Genomic DNA, 20567 nt, shown 5'->3' on the forward strand with positions numbered 1-20567 from the left:
TCATGCTGTATAATTCCTTTACTTATACTGTTGAATTCTATTAACTGAAATTTTGTTTCAGATCTTTGCATGTAAGAAACTGACCTGCAAGTGTTCTTTCTTATAACATAGAAAGCAGAATCACCTGATTCCAAAGCCCATGTTCTTTATACTATCATCAAGCATCCTGAGATAACAGCACAGATGGGAAAAATACAACCAAAACCAGAACATTACAATTTAGACAAAATAGGAACTATATACAGGGTAGGATAGCAAGGCAAAAAATTACTTATTAAAACAAACAAATCTCAGCCCACTCCATACTTGCCAGACACAATCTCAACCCTTCCTGGTGCTCGATCATCAGCAAAAGCTCTCCTTGCCGGTGCTGCATTTTGAAAACACTGCACGTGTCAGGTCTCAGGTGACTACAAGGAACGACTTTCCATTTCACACGACTTCTAACCACTCTGTTCTCACAGCACTGAAGTTGCCAGGTCCCTCTGGGAATGGACTAAAGTCCTCAGGGAGCCATAGGAGAGCAGGAAACACTCACCCTTGTTTTCCTTGTTGACATTCCCGCTGGTCAGGTCTGCCAGCCAGTTTAAAGGAGACGTGCTGGCTGGGCAGGTGGGCTTCATGCTGCCGGCCGGCTTGGAGGCAGCTTCCCCAGCCACAGCCACTGGTTCCAACACCAAGGGAGCCTGCTGGAGCACAGCACCAAGAGTCGGTTTTTCTCCAGCTAAGGAAGTCTGTGTTGAGTATAAAAGGAGAATTTTACACAACCTGAAAGATTACATTTTCCTTTTCTTACCTTCTCTCCTAAGAGCTCCCCAATAAGAAAGAAATACCCAAAACCAAACCACCTAATAGCCCTGGACATCGCCACAGCTACAGTAATCTTGCACTAAGAGCAGAACTAGAAGGTAGGAGAGATTTTAAGTTTTTAGCTTCTCAGTATTACTAGCAAAGACATAAGCTGTGTTAAGAATTTAAATACAGCAAGATACTCCCTCCTCTACACTTTCTCACCTATCTCATGCTCACATATATCCCTATCACTCCACCTACCAGGTTGCTTTAAAATGACCAGTCTGTGTCTATTTCCCCTGTATTGCAAACAGGCACTCACCACATGGTTACTGAATGAATAAATAAACAAGGCAGGGTAGGAAAGGTACAGCTGTGATTTCAGAAGGAAAGGCAATGCAGAGAAAAGAAAATGCTCTTTTGATTTAATACAGCATAGTGGGCTTTAAAAGGTGATGACCAGCTCTTAAAAGGACTCAAACACAAACTGAAAAAAAAAAAAACTGGGGCTGGCCCAGTGACCTAGCAGTTAAGTTCAAGGCACTCCAATTCGGCAGCCCAGGTTCAACTCCCAGGTGCGGACCTATACCACTCATCAGCAGCCATGTTGTCATGATGAGCCACATACAAAATAAAGGAAAACTGGCTCAGATGTTAGCTCAAGGCCAATCTTCCTCAAGGAAAAAAATATAGAGAGCACACCACTTATTTTTCTGTTATTTAAAAACTGCCTTGATGACTCAGCTGGTGAGTTCATACATATATAAGAAGGAAAAAGAATAGTCACATTCCTGTTGTGGTCTCAGCCCTCCCTTTACATGGAACGTAATTCTGTGATTCCCAATTATGAGTATTATTTATTACATCCTCTATTACTGATGAGGAAGCTGGAGTACACAGAAATCAGTTGATTTAAGCCAAAGTTATGCAACTAAAAAATGGCAGAGAATGAATTCAAATTCAGTTCTGACTCCCAAGATCACTACTCCTCTACCCATGCTGCCTTTGCCACCATAGCTTTATGAAGACATAAAAGAATTTCTGACTATCAAACACAATGTGGGATAGTGATTACTGGGGGGAAGGAGAGGAAGGGAGACCGGGGGTGGGGGCGGGAGCAGTGGCAGTAGATGTGATAGTGAAGATGAAGGGGATGCCATCAGGAAGAGGCACATGAGCACTAAGGAAATGTACATTTTTTATGTTGAGTGATGGGTACATGAAGGCTTATTTCAATGTTATTTCCTTAACTCTTCATATAACTATGGGTAAAATATATTTAGTAACTTTAAAAACTTTAAAGCTTATCTGAATAATTTTAATTCTGCAAAACATGAGGAGTCTCTAAAAACACATACAAATTTGATAGCAACTTATCTGGTAAAAACTAGAACAAAAGAGGTTTTTGCTTTTTCAAGAACCAAAATTAAAAACCAACTAAAAAAGGCTACAGATGAAGTCCATATAAGTGATGTGAAAAGTGAGAATGGGTCTATGAAGTGTCACATGAAATGTATGAATCCTCTCTTTCCACGGACAGTTATCCCCACGTTCTTTTCAAATATACTACAGAAATCCTTGGGTTATTTGAAAACAGATAGACAAGAGTCATAAGGATAGTGAATGTAGCATAAACAGTAATACCTGTTTTATGTCTTCCTTTGAGGCTGGCTTTGAAAAGAGTTTGAACTGCTTGTTTGAACAGGGACAATTTGCCTTTATTCCCCATTTTGCTCTTACAGAATGAACAATGTCGCCAACATCATAGAGGGCTAAAAAGAGGGCAGAGGCAAACATCTGAACAAGGACATTAGGTACTTTCAGTCTCAACATTACAAAGCAGAAGCTGGTATTTCCAGCAGGACCACTTGTTTTAGCAGCATGGTGCTTACACTCCCTCCTTCTCATCCTAAGTATGCCTTCCTCCTAATGCACCATTTTCTTTCCTTCTACAAAAATATTTATAAGACCATAATCAAAAAGTTTAGAGGGAATTATTTAATACATTTCTGGACAATTTATGGTACATACTAAAATAAAGTTAGCAAGTAATTATATTATACAAAGTAAAATCAAACTACCAGCCCCTATGAGCTAACCAAAACAAGGAGAAAAGAAATCATGACACCAGGTGAAATACCTTTTCCAGGAATGATCTGTGTAGGCATTAGGTTCTCTGGTTCATGTATCTGACTCTTCACACATCTTATCCAGGAGAAAGTCTTGTAGGCAGCACCTGCAACAATGGATTTGTACTAACTGTTCTTTATGTTCTCAGGCCCCAAATGCTTCAGAAATCCATCAACCACAAATCAACGAAAGGCTGAATTTAAGTGTGTAAGGGGGCTGGAGGAATCAAGTCAGTTCTCACCCTGTTGGCAGTTTTTCCTCTTCATCCGGTAGCAATCCACACACACTCCAAACCCACACCGAGGACACACCCAGTGCAGGTTGAAAATGGTGGTATCACACACATCACACATTTCTCGAACACCTTTGACAGCTCGCTTCCAAGCAACCTGTCCTACAAAAATGAATAAGTCACTTAGTCTTGGGGAGGAGAGGGCTTCTGAAATAAAACATGAAGGGGGAGGGGAGTCGATGTCATTTCTCCCTCTGACTGGAGTTCCCATTAACTCTGTTCGGTCTTCAGAGCCCATTTCAGAAAATCCCCCCAACACCCCATGAAGCTCTCCTGGATTCCCTCAGCACTCCCATCAACTTGTGCTTATACTTAAGACTCACTTAAGTCTCTTCACACTATAGTGCAGTATAGTATGATATAGCCAGGTGCAGTTCTGCCTCCTTCTAGGAGACTAAACACTATACAAGCAGAACCCCTGCTTGGCTATGCCACGTCCCCCAAGGACCTCTGCATACTGCTGGTGCACAGTAAGCACTGCTGAATCAATCAATGAAAAAAGCAGCAGTGGTTACATGAGCTGGAGTTCAGAGACAGGTATCACACAGCAGTGGTTCTTTACCTTTTGGAAAGCCCTTATTGAGAATCTGAAGGCAGCCAGGACCATGCTTTCTCCAAAAGAAAAGAAAATTGACTCAGCTACATAAACCCAACATTCAGTGTAGAGTGTCAGGTTATTCACATGTGTCCTGAATCCACTGACTACCCACTAAAAACTCCAGAGCACTGAGGGAACCTGGAGGGAGTAGCACATTAACTTAGTGGGGGCAAACAGTTCAAAGTGGGTTCCTTCATGGCCCAGAGTCAGAAACTTGATTTTGTTAGTGCCAAGAGTGATGTAGGCACCCAGGACTGACTCACACTAACCAAATATCCAGCAGATTTAGGCACAATCCAGGATTCTACAAAGCAGCATTTTCTGTTACAGTGGCCAAGCCCTGATAACTGGAGGGAAGGGCCTCCAGGACTGGGCGGGATATGGCACCTGCCCCCCATGGTGTAGAGTGCCAAATCAGGTATCAGAAAGCCTCAAGGAGTATGAGCCAAGGAAGGACAGTTTGCTGGGTCACAGAAAAGCCAAGTGTCTGCCGATCAGACAACTGTTTTCTGTCTGTCTCTCTCTCTCTCCTGAACAAGACTGGGTAATACTGCCACATTCTTGCTCTACGGAGAACATCTTTTTCCTAATCCTGTCTGTGGTTAATTCATTCTTTCTTGAGACTAACCACAACACAAATGACCAACTTCAGTCTGCACCAAATTAATCCATTTGCAGAGTGAACTTCTGCCATTTCATTATAATGTAACAGCTCAGTGCACAACACACAGGGCTTTAGGCATTTTACAGATGAGATTTTGGGAGCTTTACCTCAGTCACTTGGATTAGACTCCTTCATTGGAGAGTATTCTTAGATCTCTTAGCCACCCATTTATGACTATTTATCATTGACAAGAGAGAATAAATGTATAAAGGTTGAGACCTGCTTCCTAATCTCTGGATCAGAGGGTAACCCTTCTGGGAACACCTTGTGGTGGCATCTTTCAATATCACTCACAGTGAGTTCCTCTCTCCAACTGACCAGCTTGTCACAGAGGAAATAAAGAGGAACAGGATAATCAAAAAGGCAAGGAGGAAAGGTTAATCACATTCAAATCTTCAGAGTTTCTTAATTACGCTCTTAAAAGACAACTACCTGTGCCTTTTTCCATATTAAAAAAAATACACTTTTCAGCTGACACCTTGAGCAAAGAAAAAACATCAGATGCTTAAAATAGCCCTGCTGATTCAGGAGAGAAGCCGCCAATATACTCCAAAGAAGTGTTTCTACATGCCAATCATTTATATACCACCTCTAGACCCATTACTTAAAATTTTTCTTTAAATCTACTACTTTTACTTAAATGTGTATAATAAAGAGACTTTGTAGCTCTTCTGAAAATGGAAAACCAGTATCCTTTGTCCTAAATAGAAGATTACAGGAAAAACAACTTCCATAAGATTCTCGACTTCTCAGAGTCTCTACTACCCCAACAGAACAGAGTGATTCTAAAATTCTAAAGCTGCTCTTCTCTTCAGTATGACTTTGGCTGCCCATGGAGCTCATAACCCCAATCCCTACCTAGCTCCGAATTCCTGCTAGTAGGAATGCCCCAGTTCCCAATGCTTGGACTCAGATGTAATACTATCTATACCTACCCAAAACAGTATTTTTGTGCTTAAGTTAGTTTCAGTTAGTTTCTGGTACCTACAACCAAAATTCTTAAGACTGGTACGTACAGATACTTGTATTGAAACGTTATTTGGTTATGCAAAGTCTGAAAAGATACCCACCAGAGAAATGGAAAGCCTTCATTTTTAACTTGCGACCATTTGGGAAAGATAAAATAATGGAAGAAAATGTGAGATTTAAAAGACAGATGCCCCTTGGTGCTTCCAGCTGGATATCTCACTTCTACAGAGGCCTGTGGACCAAAAGAGGTGTGCAGTGCCCTCCCAGACATCAGACCTTGAGATGTCATGAAGGAGGTCTGGCTCTACTGTATCACCCACAGTGATCCTTGTGGTTTACCAGGCTGCCAGATCAGTGTGAGAGTGGAGGACACTGGCATATACCCAGGTAGAACCTCCAAGTAGTCCCTTAAAGCCTTGACTCTATCAGAATCATTTTCATCTGAGCTTGTTCCCATTCTTATGCCTGAGACTCAGCCCCCCAGATTCTGATTCACTAGGTCTAGAGCAGAGCCTGTACATTCTTATTTTGTTTGAAATGTATTCCTGATTAAGAATCTTTGTCTTAACATAAACCAAGCTGAGGCTTCATCCCCTTTTGTTGAGCCCATACTGCTGGTAAGGCTGTGCAAATTCCAGCACCATCTCATCTTTACCTTTCTTAACAAAAAAGGAATTTCACTCCCTTGGTAACTGTCCCAAAATAAAGCCCATAGATAGGTGACTGACTCTGATGAAACAGGCAGAATCTGTTACAAAAGGAAAAATGCAACCTCACTATACCAAAGTCATCTAAACTTCTAGGTGAAAATGAAACCCATACAATTAGGACTTAGGTATCATTTAGGAACAAAAATCAAGTTGGACTCAAAAATCCTACCCCCTAAGAGATGCTCTTACTGTGTGGCTCAATAGTTGACATAGCTTCCTTTTCAGAAATCACCATTTGACAGAAGTGGTCTCCGATGTTGGCCAGGATATATTTTGCTGTGTCCAAGTCAGTCCCCACAACATTTTTGGTTAAAGGCAACCATAAGCCAATTGCTTCACTGTCATACTTGTTTGGTGTTAAGAAGCCTTCTACCCTCAACACACCATGTTTGTTGAATTGTAACCTAAAGGAAGTGGAGAAAAAAAATTGTGTTACGCACACCAAAAAAATTAACTTACGTCTTGCAGTTACTATTTAAATCAACAAATTCCTTCCCAGTTTTCTATAATCTCCATGATTAATTAGAGCAAATTGTTATGTGGCAATGTCAGTAGAAAGATAAAAAAAAAACTTCCAAGTTTTCCCCCGAAAGACAAGCCCAGGTCAGGGGTGGAGGGGGAAGATATGTGCTTTGCATCCGAACCAAGATCTAATCATTCTGCCTCCAGCGACAGCTGTTGAAACTGCTGGGACTTGGGACTTAATAGTAACGACAATCACAAGTCACCACAGAAGCACAATGATAACAAACAGAAGGTCATAAATAATCTGATCAGATATGAATACAACTACTGCTTCAAGTACAATGCTCAGCAAGGGAAGGCTAACCCTGGACAGTCACTGAAGCTATGACCACATAAATCTATGAGGTATTCAGCACTCATCTAGATGAATCCTAACTGCAAATTACTGTGCAAGCTTCTGGAATGAAAGGTAGTGTTAAGATGGGCCTCAGTACCTAAGAAGATGGAGTAAAACACACAGTGAAGTAGAACATAGCAGGTATCGGAACAATGACTAAATCTCACAGGAGGCAGAGGAGGAAGTGGTGGCTATGAAGTTTGCAGGACTAATAGGAAGATTTCACGGTAGAGATAGCAATTAAGCTTGGCCTTGAATGAAAAGGCAGCCATTAAGTAAGAGAAGGCACGTCAAGGAAACAATATTTCATACAAAAGCCAAGAAAAATGCAGGGACCTTGATTTCTTTGCTAGTCACTGGGCAGCTACCAAAACTCTTTGAGTCCATGAGCCACAAGCAAAGTTGTATTTTAGAAAAAGCATTAGTCCAGAAGAGTGGAGAATGAACTGGAAAGATACTGAGAGCTGCATAACAAATGCAGCTTTACTTCAAGCAGTCCAAAGGAGAGATGTAAGTTTTTAATTGATAGCTCAAATTAGAGAGAGTCATAAAATACTAAAAAATGAACTTGAATGCCATTCAAAGGGAGAGAAGATGGTAAACAGGACCTGGCAACTGAACTTTACCACTGGGACTCCACGCCCCCAACTCCTATTTTACCTGCAGGAGATTTTAATGAGAAACAAACTTGATGAGGAAGCTAAGGACAGCCTCGATCTTCACTCTAAACATTAGGGAAAAAAAGGCTTTGTTTTTTAAATTATGATATTCTTTTTTACCAAAGAAGTGAGCTTATTCTAGTTTCTACTATACTACCTTCTACTATGCAACATTAAGCGACATCACTTTCCCCTTCAAAGAGGTCAAAAATAAGAAAACAGAGTCATAAAACCAATGACGCCTAGATGGTTACAAAATAGTGGTTTAAAAAAAAAATCTAATAATATTCAAAAGAAAGAAAAAATGAATTAGCCCCTCCCTAAAATGCCTCTGCAACTTAAACAAAAACCAGACAATCTCTTATCCAATCCAGTTACACCTTTAACAAGAAGAGCCGTATAACATGAAATCAAGTCTATAACAGAAATACATAAATCTATACAAAGCATAGCCATATTGCGCTTTCTTCAAAATATATGTTAAGTACCCACAAATGCATATGCATCCTACATACTTATTTGTGTAAAAAAAATTCTCCAGAGAGGAAGTAGAATAGAGCTAACACTTACTGAGAACTTACTCCGGGCCAGGCATTATTCAGAATGTATTATGAATATATGTGTAGATTAACACGTTGGCAGTTATCACAACTCTAAATGCTACACACACTTTAGCATGATGCTTTTGCAATTTACTCAGGATGAATGAGTCAAACTACTCTCTAAAAAACTCTAATTTATTAAATAAGCCTAAATCTGAAAGTTACCAGCACAGATATAATTAATTATCTAAAATACCTGTGCATTTAATTCAGTTTATCAGCAATATTTAATCTTGATAAAACTAAAGGGGAGGAGGAAAATAGGAAAAAATTAAAGTCATCAGTTCTGTTTATGATTAGAACTAGGTGAACCTGAAAGGATCTAGATTTCTGAGACAGCAAATCATAACTAAAGTTCATCTATACCCAAAATAACACTGCTCATTTATACATCAAAAAAACAAGATAAGGCTGCCTTTCTTCGCTCAGGATAGAAGAATTTAAAGAAAATTAATTTGTCTCTAAAAAAATATGATATAAAAATAAAAGTCTATGCCTATAAGATTGGAGAAGATTTGTTTAAAAGATACGCCTCTTCTTGCTGGCAAAAGTACACAGAGAGGACTGCTCAAACCTTGACAGCGCGCATGGACGCGGTACGACCTCCTTGCAAAGAATTTGGCAAAACACATGTATCAAAGCTTTAAAATACACACACCTTCTGACCCAGAAATGCCACTTTCAGTAATCCTTCCAAAGTAAATAATCAGAGATATGGACACGGAGATGATCATCTCTACCTTTTCAGTGGCAAAAAATACAAAATAATCTTAACACCAACAAGGGAATTGGTTAAGTGAATTATCAAACAGTGTTATTATCAAACAATGTTACTATGGGTTCTTACAGTTACTCAAAAGTATTTGCAGAAAAAAGTTAACATGATCAAGTGGTTCCTACTATGTACTGGGAAAATAAGATTCAAAACACTATCTACAATACACCAAGTAGGTAAGCTTGAATATATTTTATGACCATATAAACACTAAAATGCACTGAAAAGTTAACAGTAGCTATCTGTAGTGGTTTTTCAGAACCTTCAACACTTTTCTATAATGTTAGAAATAGAAGTTTCTATTTTTAAGCTTCTTTGCTTCAACACAAAATTGAAAGGGAGAACAAGAAGGAAATAATATGCAGTAAGATCTAGATTCCCAAACCCACAGATTAAAAATACAATCTCTACTTTTCTCAGTTCTAGATTTACTATTGATAGAAGAGGAGGGGGAAAAAAGTATGCTATAGGGCCCAGATTATGTGGGCTTTTCCCAAAATGCCTCACCTCCTAAAGTGAAAGAAGCGACAAAACACAGGCGAGTCTTTCTGTTGCTCCTTATCCTTGCGGAGGCTGTCCAAGCGACACTCCCGGCACTTGGGCAGCTGTGCAATAATGTTCACGCAGGAGTCGTCCTGCACAAAGGCCTCGCCACTCTGCTGCAGCTTCTTGAGTTTGGCTGGGTCTGTCAAAACCGACTTCCGGGATGGGGCTAGGAAGACAAAAGATTAAAGAAATGGAACCTTAAATTTTTAAAAATCACGTCAATATGTTTCTGAATTCTACTCAAACGACCAGTTTTCCCAAAGGGAGAACTCCTCTTCTCAATTACTGGTTCAACTGTAATTTCTAAAATGGCTTACCAGAAGACAACTATCAGAACAATTAGAAAAGTTTTACTCTCTTTATAAAATAATTCCTATTTGGTGAATCCATGTGGCACCTTAAAACCCCAAATTCAACAACCAGACTCATAATCCAAGTTAGTATATACTTGTATTCAGATGAGACAACTATTTTAGGAAGACTTTTCCCAACCAGATAACTTATCTCAAACTCACTGCAACATGAGCAATGCAGAGACAGGCTCACCTCAACAAACTAAGACTGCGTGGAAGTCAATTCTGTCAGTTTTCACACTCAAAAAAGACTGGTTTAAGGTGTGTTCTCTGCAAAAGCTAACCATTCTAAATATAATAAAAACTAAACAGCTTTCCTGCACAGGCCCCTGGGTCTATAAAATAAGAGCTATCTTCTAAAAGCTTCCAAGAGATGTCACTCGACCCTTGACATGTCTTCAATCTCCTTCACACCTATGTTCCATTCAGGATTAAGAGCACTGGCTAAAGACAGGATTATAATTCTAGGTAAATGTATATTTTAAGTTTTAACTTGTAATGGGCAGGAGAACTGGAGAGGAAATGTTAATACAGTTTCTAAAGAAAAAGAGAAAAGTAGAAATATAACAGGAAAAAACAATCACTGTGTCAGCCCAAATAACACAGAAAGCAATCCACCTCTAAGTCAAGAGCCTTAAGGAACATTTCATATAAAACCAACAGAAAAGACCTTTTCTCAGGATCCAGGGCAGCTGAGAGGAGGGAAGTAGATTCTTACACAAACCAACCAACCCCGAAAGCAGCTTCTGGGGAACCAGTTGAGAGATGGGTGGGAGAGACTAGTAGTCTTGGAGGAAACTGGAAGAAAGATCCCAAACCAAAGAAGGCTTTAAATAACAGAAGCATCTTTAATAATTACCTTAGAGGTGATCTAATCTTACCTCTCTTCTAAAGCAGGACTAGCACACACTGTAAAATGCTAACTGGATGCTGTCAGGTCTAGATCCCTTAAACATTCTTACTCAGTTGTAGTGAAAAGAGAAAGTAAAGTAAGACAGGAGAGAAAATAAAGAGATTAGTAGTTTGAGGATGGAATTTTAACTACTCAGATACTGAAAAGATGTCACCCTTAGAGTTGGACCAGGTTTTCACAGACCCTTGGCAAAGAGCCCAAAGATTATCTCATCTGCTCTGTCCTGGCTTAAAAGACAGAATATCTAGAAATAAGCAAGTTCAGTTATCTAAACCCAGCTCTTTAGTAAGGAGAGCAATAGTTGATCCCCTCAATGATTCTCTCACTTCAGAGCAGAGCCAAAGGAAAAGAGCAATGCCAGCTTCTGAGGAGCCACACATCCATCTAACAGAAAAAGGCCGTTCAACTCCAGCTTGCTTGTTTCCTAGCCCCTAAGCAGAGCAAGGGCGCGATGGAGAGGGACAGTCTCCAGTGAGTCTATCCATACCCACAAGCAACAGTAAGGGAGGCAGCAGAGATCCTGGTAGGCTTCTATCACTCTCACTTCTCAGCCCAAAGTCCCAGCAGACAGCATGCACCAGGATGTGACTAGGTTTTCCATTTCTCTTAAAATCACTTTACATGGGGCATACTTGCACACTATATTAAAAAGAGACAAAGCTGGACTCCTAACTCACTTATGTATGTATAATGTGCTTACCAATGTAGAATTTTTACTGTTTCTTCATAGAATATGAAAATAATTTGCCTCAAAACTAGCCGAATGTGAGGGCTGATGACTCAAAAGGTTAAAGAAATAGAACAGGGATACAGTTATGAGTATTCACTTTCTTTTGGGAGTTACATAACTCCCAAGAAACAGTATAATCTTATGCCATTCATTTTGTGCAAAGTAATAGCTGTATCAACCTAAGCCTCAAGAACGAAGAAGCTGGGGTAGAGGTATCACTAGGCAAAGAAAGTTCTTTTTGTATTCCTCCAACTCTGTATGAAAAAGACCCACAGTCAAATCCACTCATCTGGCCCTCTACTTTCAGAGGTCTGCAGCAAAAGCTAGAGTATAGACATATTTCTTTCTTACATATCCAAATGAATAGTGTTTTTATTAAGATTTTTTAAAGTTAACAAAAACCACACTAATTTTCCCACACAGGTGACAATTATCAAGGGTTTTTTTTTTTTTTTTTTTTTTTTGAGGAAGATTAGCCCTGAGCTGACTACTGCCAGTCCTCCTCTTTTTGCTGAGGAAGACTGGCCCTGAGCTAACATCCATGCCCATCTTCCTCTACTTTATATGTGGTATGCCGACCACAGCATGGCGTGCCAAGTGGTGCCATGTCCGCACCCGGGATCCAAACTGGCAAACCCCAGGCTGCCGAGAAGCGCAACATGCGCACTTAACCACTGCGCCACCGGGCCGGCCCCTATCAAAGGTATTTTTAAATTGTAATAGCTCTGCACCTTCTGACATATTGAAGCCATTTAGTTCTACTAATTCTACTAAGAGAGCTTCTGATAACTACCATCATTGGAATGCATCCTCTAACTTAATATGAGGAGTATGAAATACAGTGTACCATTTTCTCCATAAGAAGAGTATTTAGTTTTAAATTGTGGGTGTAGAAGGACCTCCCCTTAAGCGAAGAGATCCTGCCTGGTGTTTCAGCCTTGTCTTCAAAATCTTTAACCAGGGCTGGCCCCGTGGCTGAGTGGTTAAGTTCGCGTGCTCCACTGAAGGCGGCCCAGTGTTTCGTTGGTTCGAATCCTGGGCGTGGACATGGCACTGCTCATCAAACCACGCTGAGGCAGCGTCCCACATACCACAACTAGAAGGACCCACAACGAAGAATGTACAACTACGTACTGGGGGGCTTTGGGGAGAAAAAGGAAAAAATAAAATCTTTAAAAAATAAATAAATAAATAAATAAATAAAATAAAATCTTTAACCAAAAGTCCCTTTTCTAGAGGTAGTGATGTAATTCTCTATCTTTTAAAAAAATTTCAGATCTAAACCACCTGCATGAGCATGAACTATGAATCACCTCTTCCACTCCTACCTGGATGTTACAGAAAGATCAGTGACAGGCGAAAGATAAAGTAATCATCTGATTACTTTAGATTTTGTTTCAAAATTATTTTCTTACAACCAAAAATTGGAAACCATCTAATTACCCATCTAATAGGAACCAATTAAGTCAAATGGTAAATGCACATGATGCAATCCTTACAGCCTTTAAAATGCTGATAGAAACCTACACTAACTCACAGGGTAAAGTTGTTGGTATGAATCCATTTGTGTACTCCACTTTATCTGTATGTCTGTATACATGGAACCAGGTCCACCAAAATATTAACAGTGATCATTTCTGAGAAGATTTCAGGATTTTACTTCCTTCTTTGAAATTTTCTGCTTGTATGAACTTTTTCTACAGTCATTTTCATATTATTTTCTCATAAGGTAAGAAGGAGATACATGTGAACTCACTACCATCTCTTACCTTCTACAACAAAGATATGTAGAAACACTCACCATTCTGGATTTTATTGTTGCTTCGTGTACAACAACTTTCATTTTCTACTTTTACTGAAGATTCCTTTACATTCTGTGACCGGCAACCTAAAGTTGAAGGTTCTCCCTTTTTTCCCACACAACTATTAGGATTATCACTGTTGACATCTGCTTTCTCTTCCGGCTTATTTGAAAGGACATCAGAGGTGGAAGGTGCATGTTCTAGGTGCTTCTGCAGTTCTGGAGTATTGGCAATTTCCAGTTCTGCTGTAGAAGAAGCCTTTGTAGGTAAGCACTCCTTAGGAAGGCCAGTCGATGGTTGAGGAACAGATTCCAATCTGTTTTCCTCATCAGTGGTGGTCTTCAGCTGAGTATAGCTACCTTTTGGTTCACTCAGAGTTTTCAAGTCTCCAGTTCCAATCTGAGAGGACTTTGAAGAGAGCAACCCTACTTTGCAGACATCTGGTTTTGTTCTCAGTATTTCAGGCTTTGTATTTAGACAGGAAGAAAGCTCTTCTGGTAAACTCTGTTTATGACATCTGAAAAGATAATACGGAAAACTAGCACTTAGGCCTCTTTTCTCTCTCCCCTAGCTTCCAAAAGCCAATTGTTTGGTTCCCTAAGGCAACCAGTATGAAAGAGAAAAGAAAACCGCTTATACTAGAGAATTTAGGATAGTTTTCTGTGAGCCAAGTTAAAAGTAATCAGTCAATGGCTCTGCAAAAATATTTTAAACACTCAGAAAAATACAGCCCTAATCCTATCTGCATGTTCTCATAAATCCTTAACCACTTCAAGTTAGTTCTACTTACAGCACACAGAGCCTCAGCTTTCCCTCAAACTGAGTATCATGTGGAACCAAAACCACCAGCAGCACAAAACCCTGTCTTGCTGCTATGAACGTGTAACCAGCCCTAACACTGGATTTTCATTCTTGTCTGATCAACGATCAGGATCCAAAGCAAACGGAAGAGCCAATTGGTTACTTGCTTGTTCACAGAATGATCTGGTATTCCCCTCATCTCCTACCTTAATAGGAGTATCCATAAAGAACTTTTGTTTCTCTGAAATTCATCCTAAAAGTTCTTTCCCCAGCAAAACACAAAGTCCTTTTGTCCTGTTAAACCTTTTTTTCGCCTGCCTCTAACAAAAGATTTCATCCTTGAGAAAAACGTCATTTAAGCATTCATATTAAACATCTTTGCTTGCGTACCACTGAACGTCTTACTGTTCCCTCTTTCTGCTCTGAAGACTGCTCCTCCTTCCATTTGACTGCTATGTGACCACCCTCCGAGCTCTATCCCAGGCAGCCCACTTTCTAACTCCCAGGGAATCAACATGCCTAACTACTCTCCCACCTTCTTCCGGCGGTCCCAAACCTACCTTTCTACACCAGTCTCTCTGAGTCATATCTTAAGTCTTCATCAACTGCCTGCACAAGCCACCACCTCTCCTAAAATAGAGCCTTCCCTTAAAACTTCTCTCTCTGTTAATCTTGTAGCTACTTTAAACCTCTGGTTAAACTTTACATTTCTTATACACTTTCTTCACCTATAAATTAATAACTATACTTCCTACAGCTATTGCTTCATTTCTCTAACAGTATTTTCTCTGCTGCCACCATTCTCACCTGTACTTGGGGTCTGGGTTGATGAGAACCACTCACGGTAACCATGTCTCCCTCTTCTCCACGCTCCCATTGACCTCAGTCTTCCACAAACAACCAATCTGTTCCTTTTTCCTTGAAAGCAGACATCTATTCTACAACTGTCTGCAGTAATTTCTATCAACTATCCTCACTATAACAAGTCAAGGAAGCTGCTCTTTGCTCACATCCCCTTCATTTCTGTAACATTTTCTATGTTGTTCTGCATGCCTGCCACACTTTTCACCTCTGAAGGCACCTGACCAATTTGGAAACTCTAATGAAAAACCTCCCTGGACAACATAAGCTACAATGAACGGTAGGTCATTATGCCAAATTTCAGCTATACAAATACTCCCTCTATGAAACACTAAATGTAGGTAAATCTTGCCACCTGAGCAATGTAAGCTCAGACAGGAAGAACCCGAGCTAAAATAATTTTCCTCCTTCTTATGATTAAATATCTGTAACAAATAACTACTCACCCTTGAGGAATTTTTGCTCCAAGGTTAGGTGGAGAGTTGGCAGCTTGGGGAGTACTCTGCTGTCTTGGGTCCTTACTAGGTGGAGTTGCTGCAGTACAGCCAAGCAGTATCTCCTTAAAAACAGGTGTGGGAACAGACTGTACAGGACACATACTGGGAGAGGCCTAAAAGATACCAAACCAACAGATATTAAAAAGAAAATCCCTAGTTGGGGAATTACAAAGTGCTAGCAAGATTCAAGTTTATTTGCTTGGTTTAGTACTAAACAAGCATAATACCATCACCAAATAAAAAGAATAGGACAGTAGAACAAGTGAGAAATCACAAAATTAAGGACTTATATCTGAAGGCTGTTAAGGAAATCACTCCAGCTTTTCACAAAACTTGAGTCTTCCTACAAAAGATCACAAGCTGATCTTTTACAGACCTCTGAATCATTATGTAAGGAAAATACAGCCATTTGGCAATTACTTTAATAAGGCAATGCACAGAAGTGAGCTTTTAACTGACAATCTTCAAATGGTGGCAGTTTCACATGCATTCAGTTTAACACTACTTTAGTGCCCACCACGCACTTACTGCATAGACTGGCAGGAGACTAGACCACATAGGACTCTTGTAGGCAGTGGTGCCTACTGGGTACCAAAATAAGCCTTTACAATGCAATAAAGGTTGAGGACATGGTTCTTGCTCTTATGTGGCTCATCAAGTCACAAAGGTCATCCCAAGCTGCAAAAAATCTCAAGTCAGGGCTGTGGGACAAAGTTGGGACACCCATCCCCTTCCCTTTATATGTAGTTCCATCTTTGGGAAAATATAAATAATGAACCCACTTCTTCCCAGTTGATACTGCCCACAAAAATAAACTTCCCACCATGGAAAGAGAAGGAAGAGATTAAACTCAACTCCAGATAGCTCAATAGTCTAGGGCTAACCCAGATGAAATCCATACATCTTCACCAGCCTATCTTCATATGTGCTCAAACTTGAAGCCATACGCCTTTCTCAACCATCTCTCTTTCACACCACAATCACCTTTACATTTATTCTACAACCAAATCTAAACTTGAAGAATCTTCAAAGTTTCTTCTTCTAGTTATTAATTTCTAAAATTTGATGTAGTACTTCCCTTAGTGAGTTTTTAAAACCTCACAACTCTGAATATATTTATATGTAGTCCACTCACGAATCTTTTTCTCAGACACTTACTCTGGCAGCCCTGAAAACACTGTCTAGTATATGCTGAACAGAATAACTGAAAAATAAGAAGAGTTTCCTTAATTACTATCAAAGTTTTGACATAGCCTCAAACTACTTTAAAGTACTAAATTATGTGATCATATATTATACTATTTTAGTCAACTCAATTTTAGCTAAATATTAGCTGAGTCTTCCCCAGAAGGGATTTTTTGAGGGAGGCTTTGGCTATTCTAAGAATATCCTAGGGATAGTCAACTTTACCTCTTTTGGCCTCAGTTACCTAATCCTTAAAATGAGGAAATTAGATAAATTTATCCCTAAAGTCCTTTTTGACTCTATTTTACAATTCTCTTGTAACCATCTATTAAAAGATTAGCCTCCCAAAGTTAAATTGCCAAGTCACTTCAAAATGCTCATCAAGGCTCACTTTTAGCAAGCATCTTCCCTCATATCACCTTTTTATTCTGACTTATGTTTTGAGTTGATGTACTAATACCTTTTGTTAAATTACTCTGCTGGGAGTAATGTACTTAAATTCAGATTGCAAACCTAAGCATATATTTTTATTCTGTACAATATCCATTGAGCTGCTTGAGTCAAAAAACCCTCCATCTCATTTCCCACATCCAATCAATGAGCCAGTAAGTCCTGCCTCTATTTCCAAAATATTTTTGGAATCTATCCATTTCTTTCCATGCCACCATCTTTTCCCCAGACCACTATGTGTCTCCTAACTGGCCCGATTTCTTCCGTTTTTACCTGAATCTTATCCCTCCTACCTGAAATTTACCTTACCACAGATCAATCTGTATAAAATATAATTCATTCAGATCATGGCACTCCACTGCCTACAAGAATTCTATGTGGTCTGTTCCCCACCAATCACTTCCACTCATTGCATTCCACTTGTCCACAACGCTCCAACTACATAGGCTTCCTTTCTGGTCTTCAAAGGTTCTAAGCTCTTTCTTGTTTGCACCTTTGTACTTGCTATTCTCTCTGTCTGGTCAGTTTTCAGGTGGCTGGTTAGTTCCAGCGCTTCACCTTCAAAACTGCTCAACTGTCACCTCCTTAGAATCTCTGATCACTCTTTCAAAGCAGTGCCCCACAAGTCACCTCCTCATTCTTCATCATCTTATCATGTTTATATCTTTCATTGCACTATCACACTGTGAAAGTACCTCTATTTACATTACTTTTTCATTGTCAGTCTCCTCACAATGAAACATACACTCTTATGGGCAGGGACTCTGCTCTTGCGTCCACTGTTATACCTTATAAAGCCAGGCACATGGCAGACACTCAATAAATAAGACTGGTAGAATGCAGGAATGAATGAATGCTGTTAGCACTTAATATTTCAAAACAGCTATAACTAAGTCTTATGAGTTAACTCAAGAGCCAGGCAGTAATGCTCACCAATGTCTAAAACATATTAAATACTCAATAAATATTTGTTGGAAAGAGGCATGGAGCAATAGAGGGAAGGAAGGAGGTATCTACTGTTTTTACAATGGTGACTCACCATACCAAGGAAAAGACTTGGAAAGGAGTGGCAGCCACGGCACAGTGGTTAAGAGTACGGGGGTCTGGTGTTAGACCTTGATTTGAATCCAGTCTCTGACACTTTCTAGCACATTATTTAACCTCTTGAAGCTTCAGTTTCCTCCATTGTAAAATGAGAGCAATGAAGCTTAAGGCTGTGCTTTACCACAGTGCCTGGCACATACATTAGCTGCCTCAAAGCAGAAAAATATCATGAAAATTTTCTCAGTTTAGTCATCATGTGTTAGAATTAGCATAACTTAGGATGGCTTTTCCTTTAAGAAACCGAAGTATATCACTCTACAACTTTCCTAAGGGTTAGCTCAACAGGGATAGGGCTCAGATTCCAAACCCCATCTTCACGTGCACACCACTGCAGTAGCCTCTGACTCGACAAGGGTCAAAGTATCTTCTTACCTGAAGAGTTTTCCCTGAAGGTCTTCTATACCAGTCATGGCAATAGTTCCTCCCTGCCAGCAGACGGAGATAATATAATTGAGTGTATGATGGTATTCTAAAAAGGACACTGCTGGCTCACACTCCTTAGCAGACTCTCCCAATTAACCAAGCAATGTCCTAACTCTGGGGAATAGTCTGCTAGGCAGAGAAGACCTTCAAGGAGCCAGAGTTACTGGCAAACAGGTTACCTTATCCAAAAGTAGTCATCAAGGAAATCAAGAGTCTCATCTACCTAATCCCAAACTCCTGTCATCCAAAGGCTACTCTAAAAGTAAACTCTGTGCCAGTCAACACACCCAGGAAGTGCAAACAGAGAGAGACGTGTGCCAAGTGTGTTACTGTACTCACCTTTCACTCACACATTTAAATGAACTCTCTCTCCCTACTTCTTCCTTTACCTCTCCAGCTCTCTTGAAATCTAGGCCAGGCCAGTGTTTCCAAAACTTGACTGATTATAAGAATCACTCAGGATAAAAGAGAGTATTTATTGATATGGAAAAATACTGACAATGTACTGTGTATACAACACACAATATATTGTGTATACAATATACACAAGGCAGCTATGGAAGAGCATCATTTTTAGTTAAAAAAAAAAAAGAAAAGAAAAACAAAGGGTGTCCATGAATATACAGGGACCAAAAACAGGGGGACAACAGGTATTCCAAAAAGTGAATAGTGAGTGTCTCTGAGAAGTGTGATTACAAGTGATGTTTCTTTTCTTTACTATGCTTTTCTGAGTTAACTAAACATTTTAAAATGAGAATAACTTTTTAAAATGTGAGAATCTTTATTTTGACAAGTGCAGTGTAAAGCGGATAACTTTCATAATTAAAAAAAAAAACTTTGTAAAAATGTCAATACCCAGGCAAAAACCTACCATCTCCAACTTCCTTTAAAATGAGAAGATGACTAGCAGAGGGCATAAGAGCTGAAACAGACATTTTTAAAACATCAAATATAGTTTCTCATTTTAGATGCAGAAGTTAAGGCTGAAATAGGTTAAGGGACTTATCTCCCAGCCAAAGTTCAGGCTTTAAAAAAACATAGCTTCTATCGTGCCCACAATCAGTTTAGTAGCCCAAAAACCTGAGCTGGATGATATGCTGAAAGAGATCAAAAAGACATGCTCCCTGCCTTCAAGAGTGTGAGTCAGGCAGAGAAGATCGCTTACGTATGTACATAGTACCACATTTCACAGTATCTCTTTGAAGGTTATAAACTGGCTCAATTACCTGTCCCATAGCTGATAAACTTGACACTTTAAAGAACTGGCACCTTCCCCCACAGGAGGTCCCCAGTGACCCCTGTCCTGCCTGTACTCCAGATTGATTCCTCCTCTAAGATCCAGCAGGATGCCATTTCCTATTCCCTCGCCCTCTCCCCACCACAACATGTGTAGCTCTCCTTATCATAACACTGATGCATTCTCCACGAATGCCACCAATGAAGGAAACACCTAACCAACTTCTCCAAACTGGGTTTTATTACCTCTAGTCAAGATTGCTAACAATTTATCCAATGTCAAAACCTAACAGGTTTTCACTCTACTCTGTTTCTCTCTCAGCTTCTAATACTGTGGATTACTTGACAATATCTTCTGTGAGCTCAACTCTAAGATGCAATAATCACTTGCTCGATATCCTCACTTTACAGTCCTTACTACATTTTACCTTTGTAAACTGTAAGACAAAAATGAAAGGTGGTAATACTAATTTCCATAATTACCTCTTCATTCTTTCCTGAACAACCTGAAGTCAGGCCTACACACTTAGAAGACAGAGGTATGAGACACCTTAGTTTACAAAGTTTTTGGTTACGTATCGAACTTGTTACTGAAGGTTCAGGAAAGCCAATC

The 20567-nt window shown here is 39.7% G+C and overlaps 1 protein-coding gene across 5 annotated transcripts in view; it reads right to left on the bottom strand.

Annotated features, from left to right (window-relative positions):
• Positions 1 to 20567, bottom strand: part of KDM3A (lysine demethylase 3A) — a 50671-nt gene that overhangs the window by 13826 nt on the left and 16278 nt on the right. For 3 of the 5 annotated variants that reach the window (XM_070573689.1, XM_070573690.1, XM_070573691.1), the window contains exons 9-16: positions 15506 to 15669; positions 13397 to 13914; positions 9561 to 9765; positions 6345 to 6559; positions 3164 to 3316; positions 2933 to 3028; positions 2437 to 2564; positions 539 to 734 (exon numbers count right to left, since the gene is read on the bottom strand). In XM_070573689.1, coding sequence (XP_070429790.1) covers positions 539 to 734; positions 2437 to 2564; positions 2933 to 3028; positions 3164 to 3316; positions 6345 to 6559; positions 9561 to 9765; positions 13397 to 13914; positions 15506 to 15669 — 1675 coding nt within the window. The remainder of the gene's footprint in view (positions 1 to 538; positions 735 to 2436; positions 2565 to 2932; positions 3029 to 3163; positions 3317 to 6344; positions 6560 to 9560; positions 9766 to 13396; positions 13915 to 15505; positions 15670 to 20567) is intronic. The other 2 variants (XM_070573693.1, XM_070573694.1) reach the window with 1 other exon arrangement.

This window comes from Equus przewalskii, chromosome 14 (assembly GCF_037783145.1).
Source record: "Equus przewalskii isolate Varuska chromosome 14, EquPr2, whole genome shotgun sequence".
Lineage (NCBI taxonomy): Eukaryota > Metazoa > Chordata > Mammalia > Perissodactyla > Equidae > Equus > Equus przewalskii.